The 17,347-nt window shown below is 60.6% G+C and overlaps 6 protein-coding genes across 6 annotated transcripts; 2 read left to right on the top strand and 4 right to left on the bottom strand.

Annotated features, from left to right (window-relative positions):
• Window positions 1–178: 178 nt before the first annotated feature.
• Window positions 179–4,369, bottom strand: SPRG_00480 (hypothetical protein; the record flags this gene model as incomplete). The annotated part of the gene is made up of 5 exons (XM_012338574.1): window positions 179–349; window positions 391–621; window positions 663–864; window positions 922–2,213; window positions 2,252–4,369. The coding sequence occupies 5 exons, from the start codon at window positions 4,367–4,369 to the stop codon at window positions 179–181; spliced, it is 4,014 nt and encodes a 1,337-aa protein (XP_012193964.1).
• A 639-nt stretch (window positions 4,370–5,008) lies between these two features.
• On the bottom strand, window positions 5,009–6,112 carry SPRG_00479 (hypothetical protein). Its single transcript, XM_012338573.1, has one exon. It carries the CDS (start codon window positions 6,019–6,021, stop codon window positions 5,092–5,094), a length of 930 nt encoding a protein of 309 aa, XP_012193963.1. The 5' UTR covers window positions 6,022–6,112; the 3' UTR covers window positions 5,009–5,091.
• Window positions 6,113–7,016: 904 nt separating this feature from the next.
• On the bottom strand, window positions 7,017–9,242 carry SPRG_00478 (hypothetical protein; the record flags this gene model as incomplete). The annotated part of the gene is made up of 3 exons (XM_012338572.1): window positions 7,017–8,255; window positions 8,343–8,635; window positions 8,732–9,242. The coding sequence occupies 3 exons, from the start codon at window positions 9,240–9,242 to the stop codon at window positions 7,017–7,019; spliced, it is 2,043 nt and encodes a 680-aa protein (XP_012193962.1).
• Window positions 9,243–10,044: 802 nt separating this feature from the next.
• SPRG_00477 (hypothetical protein) lies at window positions 10,045–11,162 on the bottom strand. The gene has a single exon (XM_012338571.1). It carries the CDS (start codon window positions 11,131–11,133, stop codon window positions 10,105–10,107), a length of 1,029 nt encoding a protein of 342 aa, XP_012193961.1. The 5' UTR covers window positions 11,134–11,162; the 3' UTR covers window positions 10,045–10,104.
• A 985-nt stretch (window positions 11,163–12,147) lies between these two features.
• SPRG_00476 (TKL/DRK protein kinase) lies at window positions 12,148–14,519 on the top strand. Its single transcript, XM_012338570.1, has 4 exons — window positions 12,148–12,814; window positions 12,864–13,457; window positions 13,504–13,810; window positions 13,862–14,519. Exons 1-4 carry the CDS (start codon window positions 12,179–12,181, stop codon window positions 14,401–14,403), a joined length of 2,079 nt encoding a protein of 692 aa, XP_012193960.1. The 5' UTR covers window positions 12,148–12,178; the 3' UTR covers window positions 14,404–14,519.
• Window positions 14,520–15,942: 1,423 nt separating this feature from the next.
• SPRG_00475 (transaldolase) lies at window positions 15,943–16,984 on the top strand. The gene has a single exon (XM_012338569.1). The coding sequence runs from the start codon at window positions 15,985–15,987 to the stop codon at window positions 16,948–16,950; it is 966 nt and encodes a 321-aa protein (XP_012193959.1). The 5' UTR covers window positions 15,943–15,984; the 3' UTR covers window positions 16,951–16,984.
• The last annotated feature ends 363 nt before the right edge of the window (window positions 16,985–17,347 follow it).

Here is a 17,347-nt window from a genome sequence, read left to right as displayed (position 1 = left end):
CCACTCGCTCTGGTTCCGGGTCATAGACTGCTGTGTTTCCTCGACACGCGTGGAAGATACTACTAGTATAGGATGGCCGACCAATGTATCAATTGCCACCCTGTACAGTTGGCAAAACTATCAAGTTGATAGATTCGAAGGGCCGATTGTACAAAACATGTATTCGCGCGGGTCCTTCTTATCTCGCGTCGTCGTGCGCGTCATCAATCACTTGGTGCAGGAACCGATCCGAGCCCGTCAACGGGTCGGCGCTCGGCGGCCGCGGCGGACTCGGCGCCTCGTTCGCGTCGTCTGTCGTCGACCGGAAGAGTTCGCGGTTGCGCTGCGCCTTGTGCTCCCCGATAAACGACTAGAGGCATTTGTAAGACGACAAATGAGAGCGCGGCTTACGTGGCGCTTGTACTGGGACGAGGCCGTGTACTGGTTGTTGAGGCGCGAGAAGACGTCGCGCTTGGCTTGCGGCTGCGGCGACTCGACCGCGCCGCCCTCCGAGACACAGTCGCTCATGTGGTGCGCCTTGGAGCGCGACGACTTGGGCTTGGGCGACTCGTACCCGCCATCCGACACCGAGTCGCTGTGGTCTCCGTCCATGTCGCAGTCGTCCATGTCTTGCTCGTTTTCCTACTTTCCAATGAGGCCGAGTTGATACATTGATACTACACCTTTTTCAAGGTCGCGAGCACGTCCATGACGGCCGAGCTGCCGCTGCTGCGCCGGCCCGTATCGATCGGCGGCGGCGGCGGGTGGCGAGGCGTCGACGCGCGTGGCCGGGGCGAGGCCGCTACGTTGAGACTCGGGCTTGGCTGCCGCAGCTTGGACGTGGTGGCCGTCGGCGGTGGCACGAGCAAATTGCGGTCCTTGAGCCTACACCAATGCGTCATGCGCGGAGGATAATGATGACGACGCGTCATTCTTCGATACCGGCGCGAGCGCAGGTTTTGGTTGCGGTTTTTCAAAATCTCGCGCTTCTCGCGGGCGTTCTCCTGGAGCCGGTGGCGGTGGATGCCGGTAAAGTTGGTCGGGTTCGAGAGCCGGTTGAAGATCGACGACGACGTCGGCGCCGTGTCCGAGCTCGCGCTGCCGACGCTCATGTGGTCGTCCATGTCGCACGTCATGTCCACGTCGCCGTCGTCATGGGTCGGTGCGGGCGGCGGGAGACAGCTGCTGCCCGCCTTGTTGTCGACTTGGGCCTCGAGCCACTTGATGCGCTCGCGGCACGTGGCCAAGCCGGCCTTGTACTTTTGCTCGCGCACCTGCAGCGCGGTCTTTTGCGCCTCGCACGCCGTCGCTTGGGCCGAGAGCTCGTCGCACTGGCGCCGCAAGACAGCGACTTGCTCTTCGGACGCGCTCTGGACGAGCCGGGACGGATCGCCGCCCATGGCTTCGGCAATCATCTGCTGGAGCTTCTCTTCGTACGTTTGGCGCATAAAGTTGTTGCGCTCCTTCTCGATGAGCAGCGTCGACTCGATCTCGCCGAGACGCAACAAGGTGCTCTGGAGCTCCGAGTCCTTGGCTTCCTCCTGCTTCTTCACGCCGACCGCCATGCTGAAGAGCAGCTTGAGCAGCGTCCGCGCTTCGGGCAGCGACGACGTTTCCATCTTGGCGATGGCTTCGTCGTCGTCGAGGTCGACGAGCATCGTGCTCGACGCCATCTCCGAGATGCGCTCATCCTTGTACTCGAGCTGGGCTTGGCACGCCTCGATGCGCTCTTCGAGCTCGGCGAGCATCGCCTCCTCTTCCTTTCCGAGCCCGCCATGCGGCGCCTCCGACTTGAGCGGCGAGATGAGGATGTCGCGGATCGCACTCGCGTCGCCTGTCGCGCGCTCGGCCAGCGACGCTTGGAGCTCGTCCTGGAGCTTGTTGCGCTGGCCATAGAGGCGCTCCATTTGCCGCACAATCTTCTCGCGCTTGGCGAGCTCTTCCTCGAGCTGCTCGGCCTTCTTTTGCTGGTCCGCGAGCTTCTTGATCTGCGTCTCGAGCCACACTTCGTCCTTCGAGGGTGTCTTGGCCTTGGTCTTGCGGTTCGTCTGCAGCAACAGCTGCTGCTGCTTGAGTCGGCGGTTCGCGGCCGCGACTTCCTCCATGCGCCGCTTCAAGACCCGCTCCTGCGCGTCTTTTTCACTGCCCAGCTTTTGAATCTGCTTGCGGTCGCGCTGGTGCTCGCGCTTGAGGTTCATAATCTCGCGCTTGCGCTCGTTGGCCTCGACCTCGTACTTTTCCGGTCGGCCTGCATCTTGCGGAGGAGGTCGACCTTCTGGCGCTTCATCGTGCTGATCTCGTTGGTCAAGACGCGCAGCTGCACGTCGCTCTTCTGCTTCATGACCTCGAACCGGCGCATTTCCGCTTGCTTCTTCCGGAGCGCCGAGAGCTCACCGTCTTTGGACACGAGGTCCACCGACAGCTTGTGGTACCGCGGCGGGTCCGACACTTGGTGCGTCTGCATCTCAGCGACGAGGCGGTCTCGCTCGGCCATGAAGACCCGCTCCTTCTCGGCCATCTCCTTGAGCCGCTGCTCAAAGACACCGCGCATGCGTTCGTAGCCTTCTGCGTTGCGCCGCAGCGTCGAGAGCATCTGCTCCTTGAGCGAAATGTTGTTGGAGAGGTCCTGGACCGAGGCGCCGAGGACCTGCTGGCGCTTCTGGAACTCGCGCTGCATGAGCTCCATCTCGATCGAGAGGTTGTCGTCGTCGTCGTCGCCGTTGTCGCCGGCCGTGTCGGAGAAGACGGCTTGCGCTTGGATCTGCTTAAGCATTTCTTGCTCACGCTTGATCTCTTGCTCGGCCTGCTCGATGAGCCGCTGCTCCTCTTCGAGCATGTCGGCGGTCAAGCCAAACGACGCCATGTCCAGCTCTTGGTGCGACGACGACGTCGGGGCAAACATGTGCGCCTTGTCCCGCTCGCCCTCGGCGCACCGGAGCTTCTCCTGGAGCTCCTGGATCGTCTTGAGCTGCTCCTTGACCAGCCCCATCTCTTCGCCGTTCGGGTCGAGGAGACCCGTGCCCGAGGCTTCGCAGCACATGCGAAAGTAGTCGCGCTGGCCCTGCGTCACGAGAAGCTCCTCCTTGATCACATCGGTCTCGTTGCGCCAGCGCTTGATCTCGGACGTGAGCCGGAGCACTTCGTCCTCGGCGGCCTCGGTGCGCTGGCGCATCGAGCCAAAGCTGTCGAGCCGCCACTCGGACGCCGCGGCCTGCACGCGAGGATCGTTCATGTCGGCGCCGGGGTGCCGGAACTGAAAGAGCTCTTCCTGCAGCGACTGCACTTGCGCGCGCAGCTCGGCCACGACCGCCGACGCTTCGTCGCGGTTGATGACGGCCTTGTTCTGGATGTTGCGCGCGCGATTGGCATACATGAGCGAGCTCTTGGACTCGGAGATGTTGCGGCCCGCGGGGCTCACGCAGCAGAGCATGAGCGTGCGGCTGTTGCCGCCGAGCGAGTCTTGCAGCATGCGCGTGAGCTTCGAGTCGCGGTACGGGACGTGCACGCGGCCGCGGCGCGTGTCGTCGCCGAGGGCGTTGATGACGTTGCCGAGCACGAAGAGGCCCTTGTTGATATCAATACCTTCCTTGAGCCGGAGTCCCTCGGCCTTGGTCATCTTCTGCTTCTCCGAGCCCGCGAGATCGACAAAGTTAAAGTAGCAGCTGCGCACTTCGCACTCGGTCTCGGACGACGCGTCGCCAAACGGAATGTGCTGCGTCATCGTGATGGTCAGGATCGCGTGCGACCGACTCGACTCGGCGTTCATGTCGGTGGCGCCGACCGTCCGGCAAAAGCTGCCTTTGTCGAGCAGCTTAATGCACTCGGCGGCCGAGTTGACCGGCTCTTCGCGCGCGCCGTTGACTTGGACTTGGCCCGCCGAGCCTTCCTTGAGCGTGACCTTGGCGTTCGTGTCCAGCGTTCCGTTCCCAAACTGCGAGAGGAGGTCGCGGATGTCGTCGCCGTAGATCTCGAGGAAGCGGAAGGTCACGTCGGCGCGGTAGCCCGGCGTCTCGGTTTGCTTGGCCGCAATGCGCGCAAAGATGTCGTCGAGCGCCCGCGGAATGATGCCCATCTCGTCGCTCTTGGTCGCGAACGCGCTGTTGCCCGAGCCCATCGTGAACGTCTTCCCGGACCCGGTCTGGCCATAGGCGAAGATGGTCGCGTTGTAGCCCTCAAAGGTCGAGTCGACGAGCGGCGCGACGCAGGGCCAGAGGTCGTCCTGCCCGGCCTCCGGGCCAAAGACGTGGTCGTACGTGTACGTGACGTTGCTGGACGGGATCATGACCTGGGCGCCGAAGGTCTCGACTGCATGGTTGTCGTCCTCGAGCTTCTCCTTCGGGACGAGCGGCCGGACCCGGACGACGACGCGGACGCTGCTGCTGGCCTCCATCTCCAAGTCGCAAACCCCCACTGATGAGAGTGGCGGCGGCCGCGTATTTTTTTCGCCGCTTTTAAAGAGGCGACCAAGGCATTGAATGTTTGTATGCCGCATGGCAGAGCCGCATTAAAATACACGGAACGGAGACATAATAATAACGGCAAGCCCCGGATCATCCAGCATACAGTACGCGACCGACGGACGCCGGCGACGACGGCGTCGCATCACGCATGGCATCGCCGCAAGAACTGATGGGCGAACTGATGGCGGCTCGCGATGGCGGCTCACGGTGGCGGCGACGATGGAGGCGACGGTGGCGACGGGTCCATGCGCCCACTGCAAAGACGGCGCCACCATGGCGCTTCCTCGCTGCAACCGCAAGGTCGTGCTCACAACGACCGTCAATGACATGGTAGTACTGCCAGGGAGATGGAGCTCTGCCATGGCCCCGCTGGAAGGCGTCGCGGCGTCTATGCACGGCGAACTTCAGAAGTGCAGCTGCGCCTGTCCTGGGCATGGTAGGATGCGTCGCATGTGGCAACCGTCGTTGCGAATACCATGGACATGCGAGACGTGAGATGGTAGAGGCGTGCGCGGCGGCAGTTGCGTGAGCTTGTTCGTGCTATGCTTGTCGGCGATACCTACATACGGCGAGCTCGTACAGTACCTGCGGGAGCTGGGCGGCGAGAGGTGCTAAGCAATGAGAGGAGCACGTGTTACTGTCGTTATACACATTACGCGGCCAGCGGCTGGCGGCGAATGATCTCAATCCAGTAGCCGTCAATGTCCTTGATGAACGCGAGACCCTTCATGCGGCCGTCGTCGGGCTTCTTCTGGAACTGCACGCCGAGCTCTTCCATGGCCGCGCACGTCTCGTACACGTCGTCGACGATGAGCGCGAGGTGGCCAAAGCCGCGGTGCGGCTCCGTGTTGCCGTTGAGGTACTCGGCCGGCGCGTTGTCAAACTGGCGCAGCTCCAGCACTGTGCCCAGCTGGTCCGCGAGCCACGTCGGCGACGACGCGTCCTGGACCACCGACCCGAGAAAGTACGAGGTCGACTGGTCGTCCTCGTTGCGCTGCGTGCCGTAGAGCGAGAGGCCGCAAATGCGCTGGTAAAACTCGGCGCTCGCCTTGCCGTCGCGGACGCGGATCATGCTGCGGTGCCACGACGGGTTCGGGTTGGTCGCGGCCGTGCTGCGCTCCTCGATGCGGACCGTGTAGCCGTCCGGGTCGGCGGTCACGAGCGCCGCCTTGTCGTCCGCAGCCACAAAGCCGTCGGCTTCGAGCGCCACGCGCGCCGCACCGAGGCGGCCGGACGGCACCTTGAAGCCGACGTAGCCAAAGCAGCTGAGCGGCGCCGTGTTGCCAGCGTGGTACGCAAAGGCGGGGTCGGCCTCGGTGCCGTGGTTGTGCGTGAGCTCGAGCGTGCAGCCATACTCGCCCGACCAGACGTAGTCGATGGTCTTCTTGGACGCCGGCAGCGTCGTCGTCGGGAGCGAGACGAGGAAGTAGAGGCTAAAGTCGGAGAAGTGCGCCGCATGCGCCAGCGTCATGTTGAAGTGCTTCTCGTAGAAGGCGACGCTCTTCTTCGGGTCCTTCACGCGCAGCATCGTCTGGTTGAAGATGACCGTCTTGAGCGACGTCGCGAGGCGCTGCGAGGCCATCTTGGTCGCAGTCGCAGAATGTGAAAATGGTCTCGCAAGCCACCGCTGGAAGGTTCCCGACTTCAGCGGTTCCAGTTGGTCCGCGGTTCGCAGATGGTATCCGGATACGCTGGCGGTGCTTGTGCAACTCAAAGATTCTTGGATGCGTAGTAAGTCTAGCGGCCATGCCAGCCTTCTCTGGAGCACTTGGATTCACGTGTAGTATTACCTTGGTGGGTGCGATGGCCGGAAAGACAGATGCGCCAGTCGTATTCGTTTCCAGTGGCAGCGTTCCTGGTGAACCAGGTGCATGGGACGTTGGCAGGCAAGTATGTAGATCGATGCTGTCTGCACTGCGCTGCTATTGCTCGTAGGAGCCTCGAGGTTGCACCCAGTGGTATGGTACACGACAGAAAGCTGCAGGACGGCCGAAATGTTGGAGCAGAAATGATGCTTGGATGACGGTGCCCCAAGACTTGCGAAGGAGCGCGCTGGTCAACGAACCGATCAAGGCAGCGCGCCGCGGAGCCAAGCGATAGAAGCAGCCGAGCGGCAATGTGAACGATTTCGACAAGAACCACCCAAAGCGCCGCATCGGTCGGATCAATCCAGGCGTTCGCAGCCGGAAGCCAATAACCATCGTCACGCGTCGGGCTCACTCCACCACTTCAGGTCTTGTTTGTCTCGACTCATGGTCGTCTCAAAACAGCTCAAGCTTCAAGCGTTGGAGGTCCATAACGTTGTCGAAGGTGGCCTCGGTGGTGAGGGCTCCCAGCTCGGTGGCAAGCTTTTCATGTTCGTTGGACGTTGTGTGCATGGTGGTAGAGCCCAAACAACATACTTCGAGTTTCATGACCCTGCTTTCGCTGCTGTTAGCATGGTCTTCGTCCAGCACCGAGCTCAACTGTGCAGTTTGCGTTGTCCGATGGCGCCCCTTGGTATGGAAGACGGAGTGTCGCAAGATGCTGCTGCGCTCACGCCAATAGTACGGTATTTGTATTTGCACTGAAATCAATTCAGGTAAAACTCCATCCAATGTTGGATCGCGGGACGATGCAGCTAGCGGAACCAAAACCAGCGTCGCTTGACGGTGGCTGCAGGTCCTGGAGCGACGCAGCCTCCAATTCTTGAAGCGCCATCTCTCGGTGCATGTCGCCGTCGGGACCTTTCTCGATTTGCTCCATGCTCAGTGTCTTCTTGCAGCCTTGGTAGTCGATGCTCCCCTTCCGCGGCGTCTTGCGGACGTGATAGCCGCTTGCGTCCTCCCGCTCGAGACACAGACGGTCGCTGTGTTCATAGATAAGACAGCGCAGACAGCGCGGGACGGGGCCCGTCATCTTGAGCGGGTAGCTCGTGTCCGACAAGAGGTGGCGGCGTAGCATCGCACATGCGGCGCAGTCGCACGCCACGTAAATGTCGTCGATGGTTGCATCCCACAGCGGGAGAGACGTGCGCGATGCGGTCTTGTGGCATTCCAAGCATGCTTGGACGAGACGAAGCCGTGCGTGCGGCGTCACGACGTAATGCAAAAGGCGATAGATCACGGAGCGGTGGGCGTGGAGCGCCCAGGGTGCCCCATCGAGCTCGCGCAGCACGTTGGTCACGAGCGCGTCGATCTGGCCCGTCGATGTCAATCCGTTGAGGACCGTCAGCAGCAGCTCCAGCTGGACATCGCTGGTCGACAGCGGGCGCTTTCGTATGGCGGCCCGTCGACCATTTAGAGCGAAATACCGCGCGAGATGGCCCGGTGTATCGAGCGACAGTGTGCTACGCAGCAACTCGGGGGCGCGCTGCAGCATCAAAACGACTTCGTTTCGCGCCTCCAGTGACGGGTGCACCGAGAGCACCGAGACGAGGGCAGGGAGCAGCGCGAGGCCGGCGTGGGCGTAGCACGCGTCGAGGAACGTCGCGCTCCATCCACCGGCGTCTTGCATCGCCACCAAGAGCGTTGTGGCCATGACGTCGACGAGCTGGATGGTGCCCCACGCGACGTCATCAAAGGCAGCCGCGGGGGCACAGTGTGCCGCTTTTGGTGCGATGAGAGAAAGGCCGGAGTAAGCGTCCTGCGCGGCCCACACCGCCGGTGTCACAACGGCGATCGGCGGAAACGACGTTGGATGCTGCGCCACAAGAGCCGCAATGCGGCACGCATCCGTCGCGCGAAACGCAGCAATCTCGAGGAGCAGGCTCGTCGGGAGCCGATCGTGGAGCCACGTGCCGGCCACGATCTCGAACGCCGTGACGCGGACGTACTGCTAGATCACAAGACTCCGCGTGAGAAGCATCGTTGCGTCAGCGTACGACTCGATGCGCTGGCGCTCTGCGAGCGACGCATACAAGACGTCCCAGCAGGCACGCATGAGCTCGCCAAGAAAAGCCGCCTCGAGCCGGCGGCAGACGGGCGTCGGGTCCACGCCACCGAGACTCGCGACGAGCTGGAAGACCTCGACGAGATGGGTCTGGCTCCAGCGGCGGAGTAGCGACAGCAACGGCGACAGGAGACGCTCCCAGCCAAACTTGGTCGAGACCGCTTGCATCCAGGCGCCGGCGGTCATAATGGGCACGTCCGACTGGAGCGTCCAGTACGACTCGAGGAAGAGACAGGCGAGGCTCGGGCCCGACGACGAGAGCAGCGCTGCGGCGATCGCAGGGAAAACCGAGCCCCGCGCTTAAGGTACGTAGAGCGGGGTGCGTTGGTCGCCTGTCGCCAAGTGCTGCGGGCTGGGATCACGGTCGCGACAGGCCGCGAAGATCTCGGCCGCGACCACAGCGACGTCCGAGGCTCCGAGAAGGGTGAGTGTGCTGCCGTGCGGGTCGTCGACCGCGCGGACGAGCCACTGAATGGACGTTGGTATCCCTGCGAGGCGCGCGCGGTGCGTCTTGGGCCAAAAGAGCAGGCGCACACCGTGGACATCGCGGCCGCGGGTCATGTGCACCTTGACGCTGGCCACACCTTGCAGCACCATGTCGGGGATCGCAGACGATGTAAAAGTGACCAGCTTCGACTGCAGGGACTGCGTTAGCGCCAAGTCGTAGTCGCCGGTGATGCGCAGGGCGTCAAAGAAGCGCCTATCGTGGCCTTGAAGGAGCTCAAAACAGAGGTCGTCATTGCTAAACTGAAGCGCGTAGCCCATGACCGCTTCGTCGGCTGCATGCGCTTGCCGTGCAGCAGCGCGTAGCAAGTCGATCGCGCGGGCGCCATCGGTCGCCAGCCGTGCGAGGACGTCGTCGTACCGCTCCATCGCGTCGTGCAAGCAAAATGGTCTCTGTCGGTATTCTGTTCCAACACAAAATCTAGAAACAGAGTATAAAACAGAGTTACGCAGCAAATCCACGGCGCATTGGGTTGCGATGCTATGAAATGCACAGGCTACTGTAGCGCATCCACCAAACACCAATGCAATGTGCATATCGTGTACGCTGCAAAAGTCACCGTGTGGTGCAAGTATCGTAGCGAGCGAATTTGTCGAAATCAATCATGCAAGATTGAACATGGCTGTTACGTGCTGTCTTGTATGTTTGATTATCGCATGAGTTTGCGATACCCAGGTGCTGCGAGACACGAGCTACACACCAGAGATCGGGCGCGGTACGGTGGGCCCACCGTGAGATCTGCCGTGAGATGGAGTTGTGGCAGTGTACGCCCAGTGGCAGGGCTAGGGTTTGACACGACCTACAACATCAATCAACCAAACGTGTTCGCGTTAAAATAAAATTAGCATAACCTAACTCACAGACTTCGCATACGTAGTGTTACGCCGGAATGCATGGGAGTTGGCACCAGCACTTGGTCGTTGGGAGTGGGCACGGAGAGATCCATCCCGTGACCCCACTCGCCGAGGGTCAATCATCAGTTCTTAATTCTCTTCTCATTGACGCGCACTGACCGAACGCCGGCAACGGATTAGTCGGCGTCGTCGCGGCGCCATTTCGGCAGCTGAGCGCAGTGAACAAAGAGCTGATGCTACACTGCGCCTTGGGCACGGCGTCGACGCTACAAGTGAGACACGGACAGGCAGCGGCGATCCAAACACACATTGTAAGCTCGAGCATGGCGCTTACAGTCCGTTAAAGAATCATGGGGACCTTGCCTGCGAGGCCTTGCTAGTTGGTGGTGCACGCCTTGAGATGCGCGATGGCGGCCTCGATGGTCACGATGGCCTCGGCCACGTACTGCGCGTCCTTTTCTGGCCAGGCGCCAATCTGCCACGGGGCAAACCCTTGAATGAGTTGGTGCACGTGCCAGCGTTGTGTGTACTCTTCACTGTTTTCGTACTGGAGTGACGGAACGTAGCTCAGAACGTTCCGGTCCTCAAACGATACGTCGACGTACTCGCGCCAGCGAGGCATCACACCGCACCACTCCCAGTCCAGAATACCAGATACCACATTCTGGTCGTCGACGAGCATGTTACGAAACGCAAAGTCTCCGTGGAAGAGCACGATCGGCGACGGCGACATCGTCGTCTCCAGGTACAGTACCAGTGCAGCGCGCGCAGGCGCCACGAGGGATCGAAGCGGCGCCAGCACCTCTGCAGTCAGCGTCTGGCGCACTTGGTTCTCAAAGAGCGTGCGCAGCCAGTCAGCCTCCGAGTCGAATGGGCCCCAGTTGCCGTCAAAGTACGGGCCTACGACCGGGGTTGTCCCATCGTCGTCAAAGACCCAGCCGCCAATCTGAGAGAAGCGCGGCTTTTGGAGCGTTTTCAGAATCGTCTGGATCTGGCGCGCAAGGTCCGCTCGCGTGGCCTCATCAACGCTCTCCCAAACGTCGTCGAGGAGCCGACCCGGCAGCTTTTCCATGAGCATCCAGCGCACGTGCCACGTCGGATCGCTGATTTCGTTGAAAGCAACGAGCTTGGGCACAGGAATGTCGAGCTTCAAATAGCGCACCGCGGCAAGCGATGCGGCTTCTGCAACGATCTTGGTCGCAGGCCACGAGTCTTTGGTGAGCCGAAGGATGTACGAGCGATGGTCCAGCGTTGTCACGACATAGCAGCGGTTGTTGAAGCCGACCTTGACATCCGCGATGGCCGCGACCTCGGGAAACGCGGGCAGTTTGACGCGGATCAGCGCCGTCGCAAGCGTCGTGTCCATTGCTATGTCGACAAAATGCGGCGAGTCGGCGGACGCCATGGTCAATTGCCAACTGACGCACGACGCTCAACGAGAATCGTTGAATGATTTGCCGGCTGCACGTTCCCAGAAAGCGCCCTTGGCGCTGGCGATGCCACGTCATTCGAGAAACTGCAATCGCCCGTGTTGTGTTGGCGTTGACGGTACTAGCGATTTACAATCTGCATGTCTTGGACGATCAACTTTCTAGTCTAAACGGGAGAGGAAGCGCGCCATGAGTGCCAACACTTCAGCAGCTCCAGCGACGGCTATGGCCGCAAGTCAACCGGATCGTAAACAAGCTCTGCGAAGGGCAATGTACAACCCTTCAAAACGACATTGGCTTTGGTGCTGCCGAGGTATCGAGCCGCGTGATCGTACGGATACCGGTTTGGGTCCACGACTTGACCGGACGAGATCGCCCGAGTGCGATCGGTTTGCACAATAGATACTTGTCCGTCTCAACTGTCCACACAAGGGTTCTGTCAACAAGGTGTACTGGCCAGTATGGTCCACGCGCATCCAGATTCTGTCACAACGTCGCTGCACGCTCGACACCAGCATTTAGAGCCCACGAACTACGAACTGCCGGCCAGGGTGCACCCTTGCGCTTGCTCTTCTGAGCTTGCGTAGGTGCCAGAGTGCATGTCGCGTTGGCAGCTCCTCGTTGCCAGTCGAGTGCAGTACGAGAGATGTGCAGGAGAGGTGCAATCGTGCTGTAATAACGGCCCTGCTCTGCCTCGCGTCGACGGCCACGCTCGGCCATCCGGACTCGACGCCGCGCTTCAACTCGTTTTCTATTGCAATCCGAAAGTGCAATCTCAATCTCAAAACGTGTGGGTGCAATTAATTTCGCGGTGCACAATAATAATGCAATGCTGGTTTTGTATGCCAAATGCGTGGAAAATGATAGAACGAATAAAATTGCCTGTGCGCTGCTGGCTCGAATTCCATCGCGCGCTCATTGGTCCATGTGTGCCAATCACAGACGGCGAATCCCTCGTCGTCCGGATACGACGGCAGCTGGCGGTGGCACAGCAAAACAAGCGGAAGCGGCGCCGCGGCCATGGTCTTCTTCAAGAGGCGCAAGGACGAGGTCGAGGCCGTCGATGACGACTTCATGGAGATCATACGCATCGAGCGCGTCGTCAATGAGCTCCTAAAGCGCAAGACATGCGGCAGCCGGTATGGGCTGCGCGACACGGAGAGCGACTCGGTGCAGCCGCCACCGTCCGCAACGAGTGGCGGCCCGCCCATGATGGCCATTGAGCTCGACCAGCCAACGACGACACCGGCCAGCAGCGCGCAGAGCATGCACAACAACAGCCCCGACTTGGACGCGACGCTGTTCTACCGCATGAGCTGCCGCTTCCTGGACCCGTACCTCGAGGCCATCTACCAAGAGTACTGCCTTTTGCACTGGTATGCGCGTGCGCGCAACGTCGTGTGCCTCCTCATTCTGCTGCACGTCGTCTTCTTCCTCGTCTACTGGATGAAGGACGAGCCCAATATCGGTAAAAACAAGATGAACGGCAAGGACCTCTTCGCGCCCAACTACTCCAACCCGCACGAGTACTTGCAGTGGGCGTATTTGCTTCTCGCACTCCCATACCTCTCGTGGTTTGACGCGTCGAGTCCTTTCCGTCGGCGCTGGAAGATGACATTGACGTTCATCCTCCTGCTCTTCATGACCGGCATCCAAGTACGTCGTCGTCGTCGAAATGCTGCGTGGCCTTATCCGTGCTCTGTAGATCTGGTTTGCCTACATGAGCCAAGAGGCGACAATCCGCTTTAACGAAGCGATGCGGCTCACGCAGACCGAGGAAGGATGCAACTCGACCGCCTTTCTTAACATGGACTTTCCGCTCATGAGCCTCAACCTCTACAGCGCGCTCGTCTCGACGGGGTCGGTCTTTGTCATCCTCGTCGGCGCCACGCTCGGCGTCATCTTCCACCTCGATTTCCCGCACGTCGTCTCGCTGCTCGTGCTCTCGATCGTCTCGCTCACCTGCGTCTTGTGCGCGTATGCGCTGACGCCGCAAGCCGTGCTCCTCACGGGCATCACCTTTCCCGGCATCCTCCTCTGCATCACGTGCTACTACTCGGACCGTGCCGCGCGCCGCGCCTTCTTGGCCAAGCTCCACGTCGAGAAAGAGAACGCCGACCTCCAAGACAAGCTGGATGCCGCCGAAGCGATGCTCATGAACGACCCGGCCTGCGACGCCGAGACCGAGGCCGTCAACGGCACACTCAAGTCCAAGCACCTCCAAGTGGTCGCGATCCCATTTGCGGACCTCCAGTTTCTCCAGATCATTGGCCGCGGCGCGAGCGGCGAAGTCATCAAGGTATGCAGTCGTCGCTCGACGATGCCGAATTCGATGCGGCTCGTAGGCGCGGTACCTGGGCACGATGGTCGTCTGCAAGCGCATGCGCCGCGAGCAGATCACCGTGTCGTCGATCGAGCACTTTCGCGAAGAGATTGAGCTCGTGTCGTGCTTAAGGCATCCCAACATTGTGCAGTTCATCGGCGCCAGCTGGGACAACTGCTCCAACGTGTGCATGGTGCTCGAGTACATGGAGCAGGGCGATATGCACAACGTCCTCCACTCGGCGCTCGGCCGCGCGTTCGTGTGGAGCGACCCGCTCTTGAAGATGGCGGTGGATGCAGTCCAAGGCATGCTCTATCTGCACTCGCAAGGTACCATTGCGTCGCCATTTTGAGTGTGCCCATGGAGGTTGCACAATGTAGAACCGCCGGTGATCCACCGCGATCTCAAGAGCGTCAACCTCCTCTGCTCGGCGACCTTTGGCTGTAAAGTGAGCGACTTTGGCTTGAGCCGGCGCTACAAGAAGGACCTCGACGCGCTCACAACTGTCGTTGGCACGCCGTTCTGGCTCGCACCCGAAGTCATTCGCAACGAGCGCTACGGCATTGGCGCAGACGTCTACTCGTTTGGCATCGTCCTCACGGAGCTCGAGACGCGGCAGACACCGTACCACGAGATCAACGAGACGGGGCTCAAGGTCATGATGCGCGTCGCACGGGACGGACTCCGGCCGTCGCTGCCCAACACGTGCCTGCCGCAGCGCCGCCAGCTCATCGAGGACTGTCTCCGCGATCGCCCGTCCGAGCGCCCGAATTTTGTCGAAGTGCTCTTGCGTCTCCAAGGCGAGGTCCGCGAAGAGATCGAAGCGGACGCCGAGCGGTTCGCGCAGGACCGGCGCGCGCTCCTGCGGCAAAAAGCCATGTTTGAACACGCCTGTCGCAACGGCGGCTACCAGCTTGTGTAGGCCCCTCCTCGTCTTTAGTATTTATTCCACCACCCATGTAATAGTCCCCGATTTTGACATGTAGAACGTGTCTTCTCCGACCGACACGCACATGGCGCGAAATGCAGCCAACTTGCTACCTATGGGTACCGATAGCTAGCGTCGCATCACGAATGGTTGTCGGTCTCATTGTTGTTGTTGAAGTGAGTCTAATTAGATATAACTATTTACACTGAACTGGATATGGTGGAGGACTAGCGATTCCAAGGTGCTACGACGAGCCGGCGGCCGAGAGGCTGAGCGGGAGACGTGGCGTGTGAACGGCACATGTCGGAACAAAGTTGTCGCGTAGCTATGTGTCGTGACGCAGGGCTGCCATCATTTGGAAGAGACACAATGCTTGAGTGCTCAGCAGCAAGTGTTGGAGGTGCAGCTTGGTCAAGAACGCGGCTCGATGGGCGGCTGTCGCAGTCGTCACAAGGGGCGCCTCGGGGCGAAATACTCGGTCGTTGCGGGCAAGCCAGACGGTGTGGAGCACGCACGCGCAGAGGATCGGTAGCGTTGGGCTGTCACGAGCGGTTCAAAGAGGAGCGCGCAAAGCGTCGTGGGAAGTTCGAGGGCGTCGACGAGCGGCTGAAAGACCGCCCGCACGGCAGTGACAAATTCGCAACGAAGCAGAAGATGGTCGTACGTCTCGAGGTCGCCGCAGACGGGACATACTTGGGCGTCGTCGGCCAGAAAGTAGAGCCGGGGGCAGATCGCGACTGCGCCAAGCATCACACGGTACATTAAAGCAGCGTATCTCGGCACATTAAAGCAGCGTATCTCGGCAGGATGTGCTCGGGTTGGCGGTACTCGACTGCTGCATTTACCATGGCCGGCGTGGCATGGTGGTCGTCGGGGAGATTCAGTCTCATCGTCAATGCGGACAGGACCGTCGGAAGTCTCTTCGCATAGGAGTGGCCACACGAACGCTTTCGAAGAGAGCGCGAAAGGACCAAGGTTCGTGGTATTTCCTTGGACAGGACCGACGCTACATCGATGTGGACGTGCTGCGAGAGGCAGAGGCCAGCTTGAAGATGGCGAAGCGCACGCAGATAATCTTGAACGCTGCACCCTTGCGGCCTCAACAACCGCTTGTTGCGATCCCGCCACATACGCGTTACACCGCTGCGTCGCTCGCCAGTACCTGCACCTGCGTTTGCGCGTGGCGAAGCGGCGCTGCCAGCTCATGCGATGCGATGCTCATGCGCTGGCGCTGGGCGGGCGACGACGCCACTTGGCACCGAACTGGCGGCCGACGCCGGCCTCGCGAGCCTTCGGACGTGCGACATGCCCCTGCCGGCGGCAGGCCAACTTCAAGAACCACCCCACCTTGCTTGCCGTTGAGACGTTGATTGGCTGACTTTTACCTTATGCGACACGCTCGCATCCGCACTTGCTCCGTCTTTCTCTTGGTATTTGTATGTTTCGTACTTAACGGAACAACGGCAGCGGATCCGATTGGCCGCAAGAGTGGGATGACGTCATCCGAGCGCGTGGGGCGGCGTTGAGTTTTCACTTTGGAATTTCCCTCGAAGCCCTCAACTCAGTTCTATTACCATGGCGTCGCAACTCGACCAGCTCAAGCACCTCACGACCGTCGTCGCCGACACGGGCGACTTTGCCTCGATCGCCAAGTACCAGCCGCAGGATGCGACGACGAACCCGTCGCTCCTCTTCAAGGCCGCGCAGATGCCCCAGTACGCCGACCTCGTCACGGATGCGATCGCGTATGGCCAGTCGCTCTCGGGCGTCACGGACGAAGAGCGCCTCGGTCACATCATTGACCAGCTCAGCGTCAACTTTGGCAAGAAGATCCTCGAGATCGTGCCCGGCTACGTCTCGACCGAAGTCGACGCGCGCCTCAGCTTTGACACGGCGGCCACGATCGACCGCGCCCACCGCATCATTGGCATGTACGAAGCCGCGGGCATCAGCAAGGACCGCATTTTGATCAAGATTGCCAGCACGTGGGAAGGCATTGAGGCCTGCAAGTTCCTCCAGCAGGAAGGCATCAAGTGCAACATGACGCTCCTCTTTGGCTTCCCCCAGGCCGTTGCGTGCGCCGAAGCCGACGCGACGCTCATCTCGCCGTTTGTCGGCCGCATCTTGGACTGGTACAAGGCCAAGACGGGCAAGACGTACACGTCGGTCGAGGACCCGGGTGTTGTCTCGGTCACCAACATTTACAACTACTACAAGAAGCACGGCTACAGCACGATTGTGATGGGCGCCAGCTTCCGCAACACGGGCGAAGTGCTCGAGCTCGCGGGCTGCGACCGCCTCACGATCTCGCCCAACCTCCTCGAGGAGCTCGCCAACTCCACGGACGTTGTCACGAAGAAGCTCGACGCCGAGGCTGCGCAGGCCAACTACAACGGCGCCAAGGTGACCTTCTCGGAGAAGGAGTTCCGCTTCGCCATGAACGAAGATGCGATGGCCACCGAGAAGCTCTCGGAAGGCATCCGCGGCTTCTGCGCCGACATCGTCAAGCTTGAGGACATCCTCAAGGCCAAGCTCCAGTAATTCTTCTTCATAGCTCTTAATCCATCTAGTTTTTCTCTTCCATTGTATCCCATGGTGTCACGACCGTTCTCGATACAACGCTGTTGAGGGCTGCCAGTGTACCGCGCTGCCTGACCGGCTACGTTGGCTCTCTGTGCAGAGATGTTAGGTGAACGAGGTGGCCCAGGGTGTTGTGTCCCTCGTGGGGTATGTGTCCATAGCGGAGCATCGCGCTCGTGTCTCCAAACACCTTGAATCGATCGCGATGGCCAGGCCCTTTGACGAGTTCGAGCAGAGGGCTCTCGAAAGAGGCATCTGAGGTTGGTTGGGCACCCGAGGTCCAAGGGTCGAGTGCAGAAGGTGCGCGTCGGAGAGGTCGCATCTCGGCGAACACGAGATGATGTAGAAGCGCGTTGAA

The sequence above is a fragment of the Saprolegnia parasitica genome, assembly GCF_000151545.1.
Source record: "Saprolegnia parasitica CBS 223.65 unplaced genomic scaffold supercont2.1, whole genome shotgun sequence".
Lineage (NCBI taxonomy): Eukaryota > Oomycota > Saprolegniomycetes > Saprolegniales > Saprolegniaceae > Saprolegnia > Saprolegnia parasitica.
Note: the sequence above shows the minus strand (reverse complement) of the source record. Positions and strands in the feature narration are given on the sequence as shown.

What these genes read in the sequence shown, in the direction of transcription:
- SPRG_00477 (XM_012338571.1), bottom strand. Translation starts at nt 11,133, where the DNA reads ATGGCGTCCGCCGACTCGCCGCATTTTGTCGACATAGCAATGGACACG.
- SPRG_00475 (XM_012338569.1), top strand. Translation starts at nt 15,985, where the DNA reads ATGGCGTCGCAACTCGACCAGCTCAAGCACCTCACGACCGTCGTCGCC.
- SPRG_00479 (XM_012338573.1), bottom strand. Translation starts at nt 6,021, where the DNA reads ATGGCCTCGCAGCGCCTCGCGACGTCGCTCAAGACGGTCATCTTCAAC.
- SPRG_00476 (XM_012338570.1), top strand. Translation starts at nt 12,179, where the DNA reads ATGGTCTTCTTCAAGAGGCGCAAGGACGAGGTCGAGGCCGTCGATGAC. An exon ending in TCTTCATGACCGGCATCCAA is followed by an intron (nt 12,815 to 12,863) that starts GTACGTCGTCGT and finishes CGTGCTCTGTAG; the next exon opens with ATCTGGTTTGCCTACATGAG. An exon ending in GCTCTATCTGCACTCGCAAG is followed by an intron (nt 13,811 to 13,861) that starts GTACCATTGCGT and finishes TGCACAATGTAG; the next exon opens with AACCGCCGGTGATCCACCGC.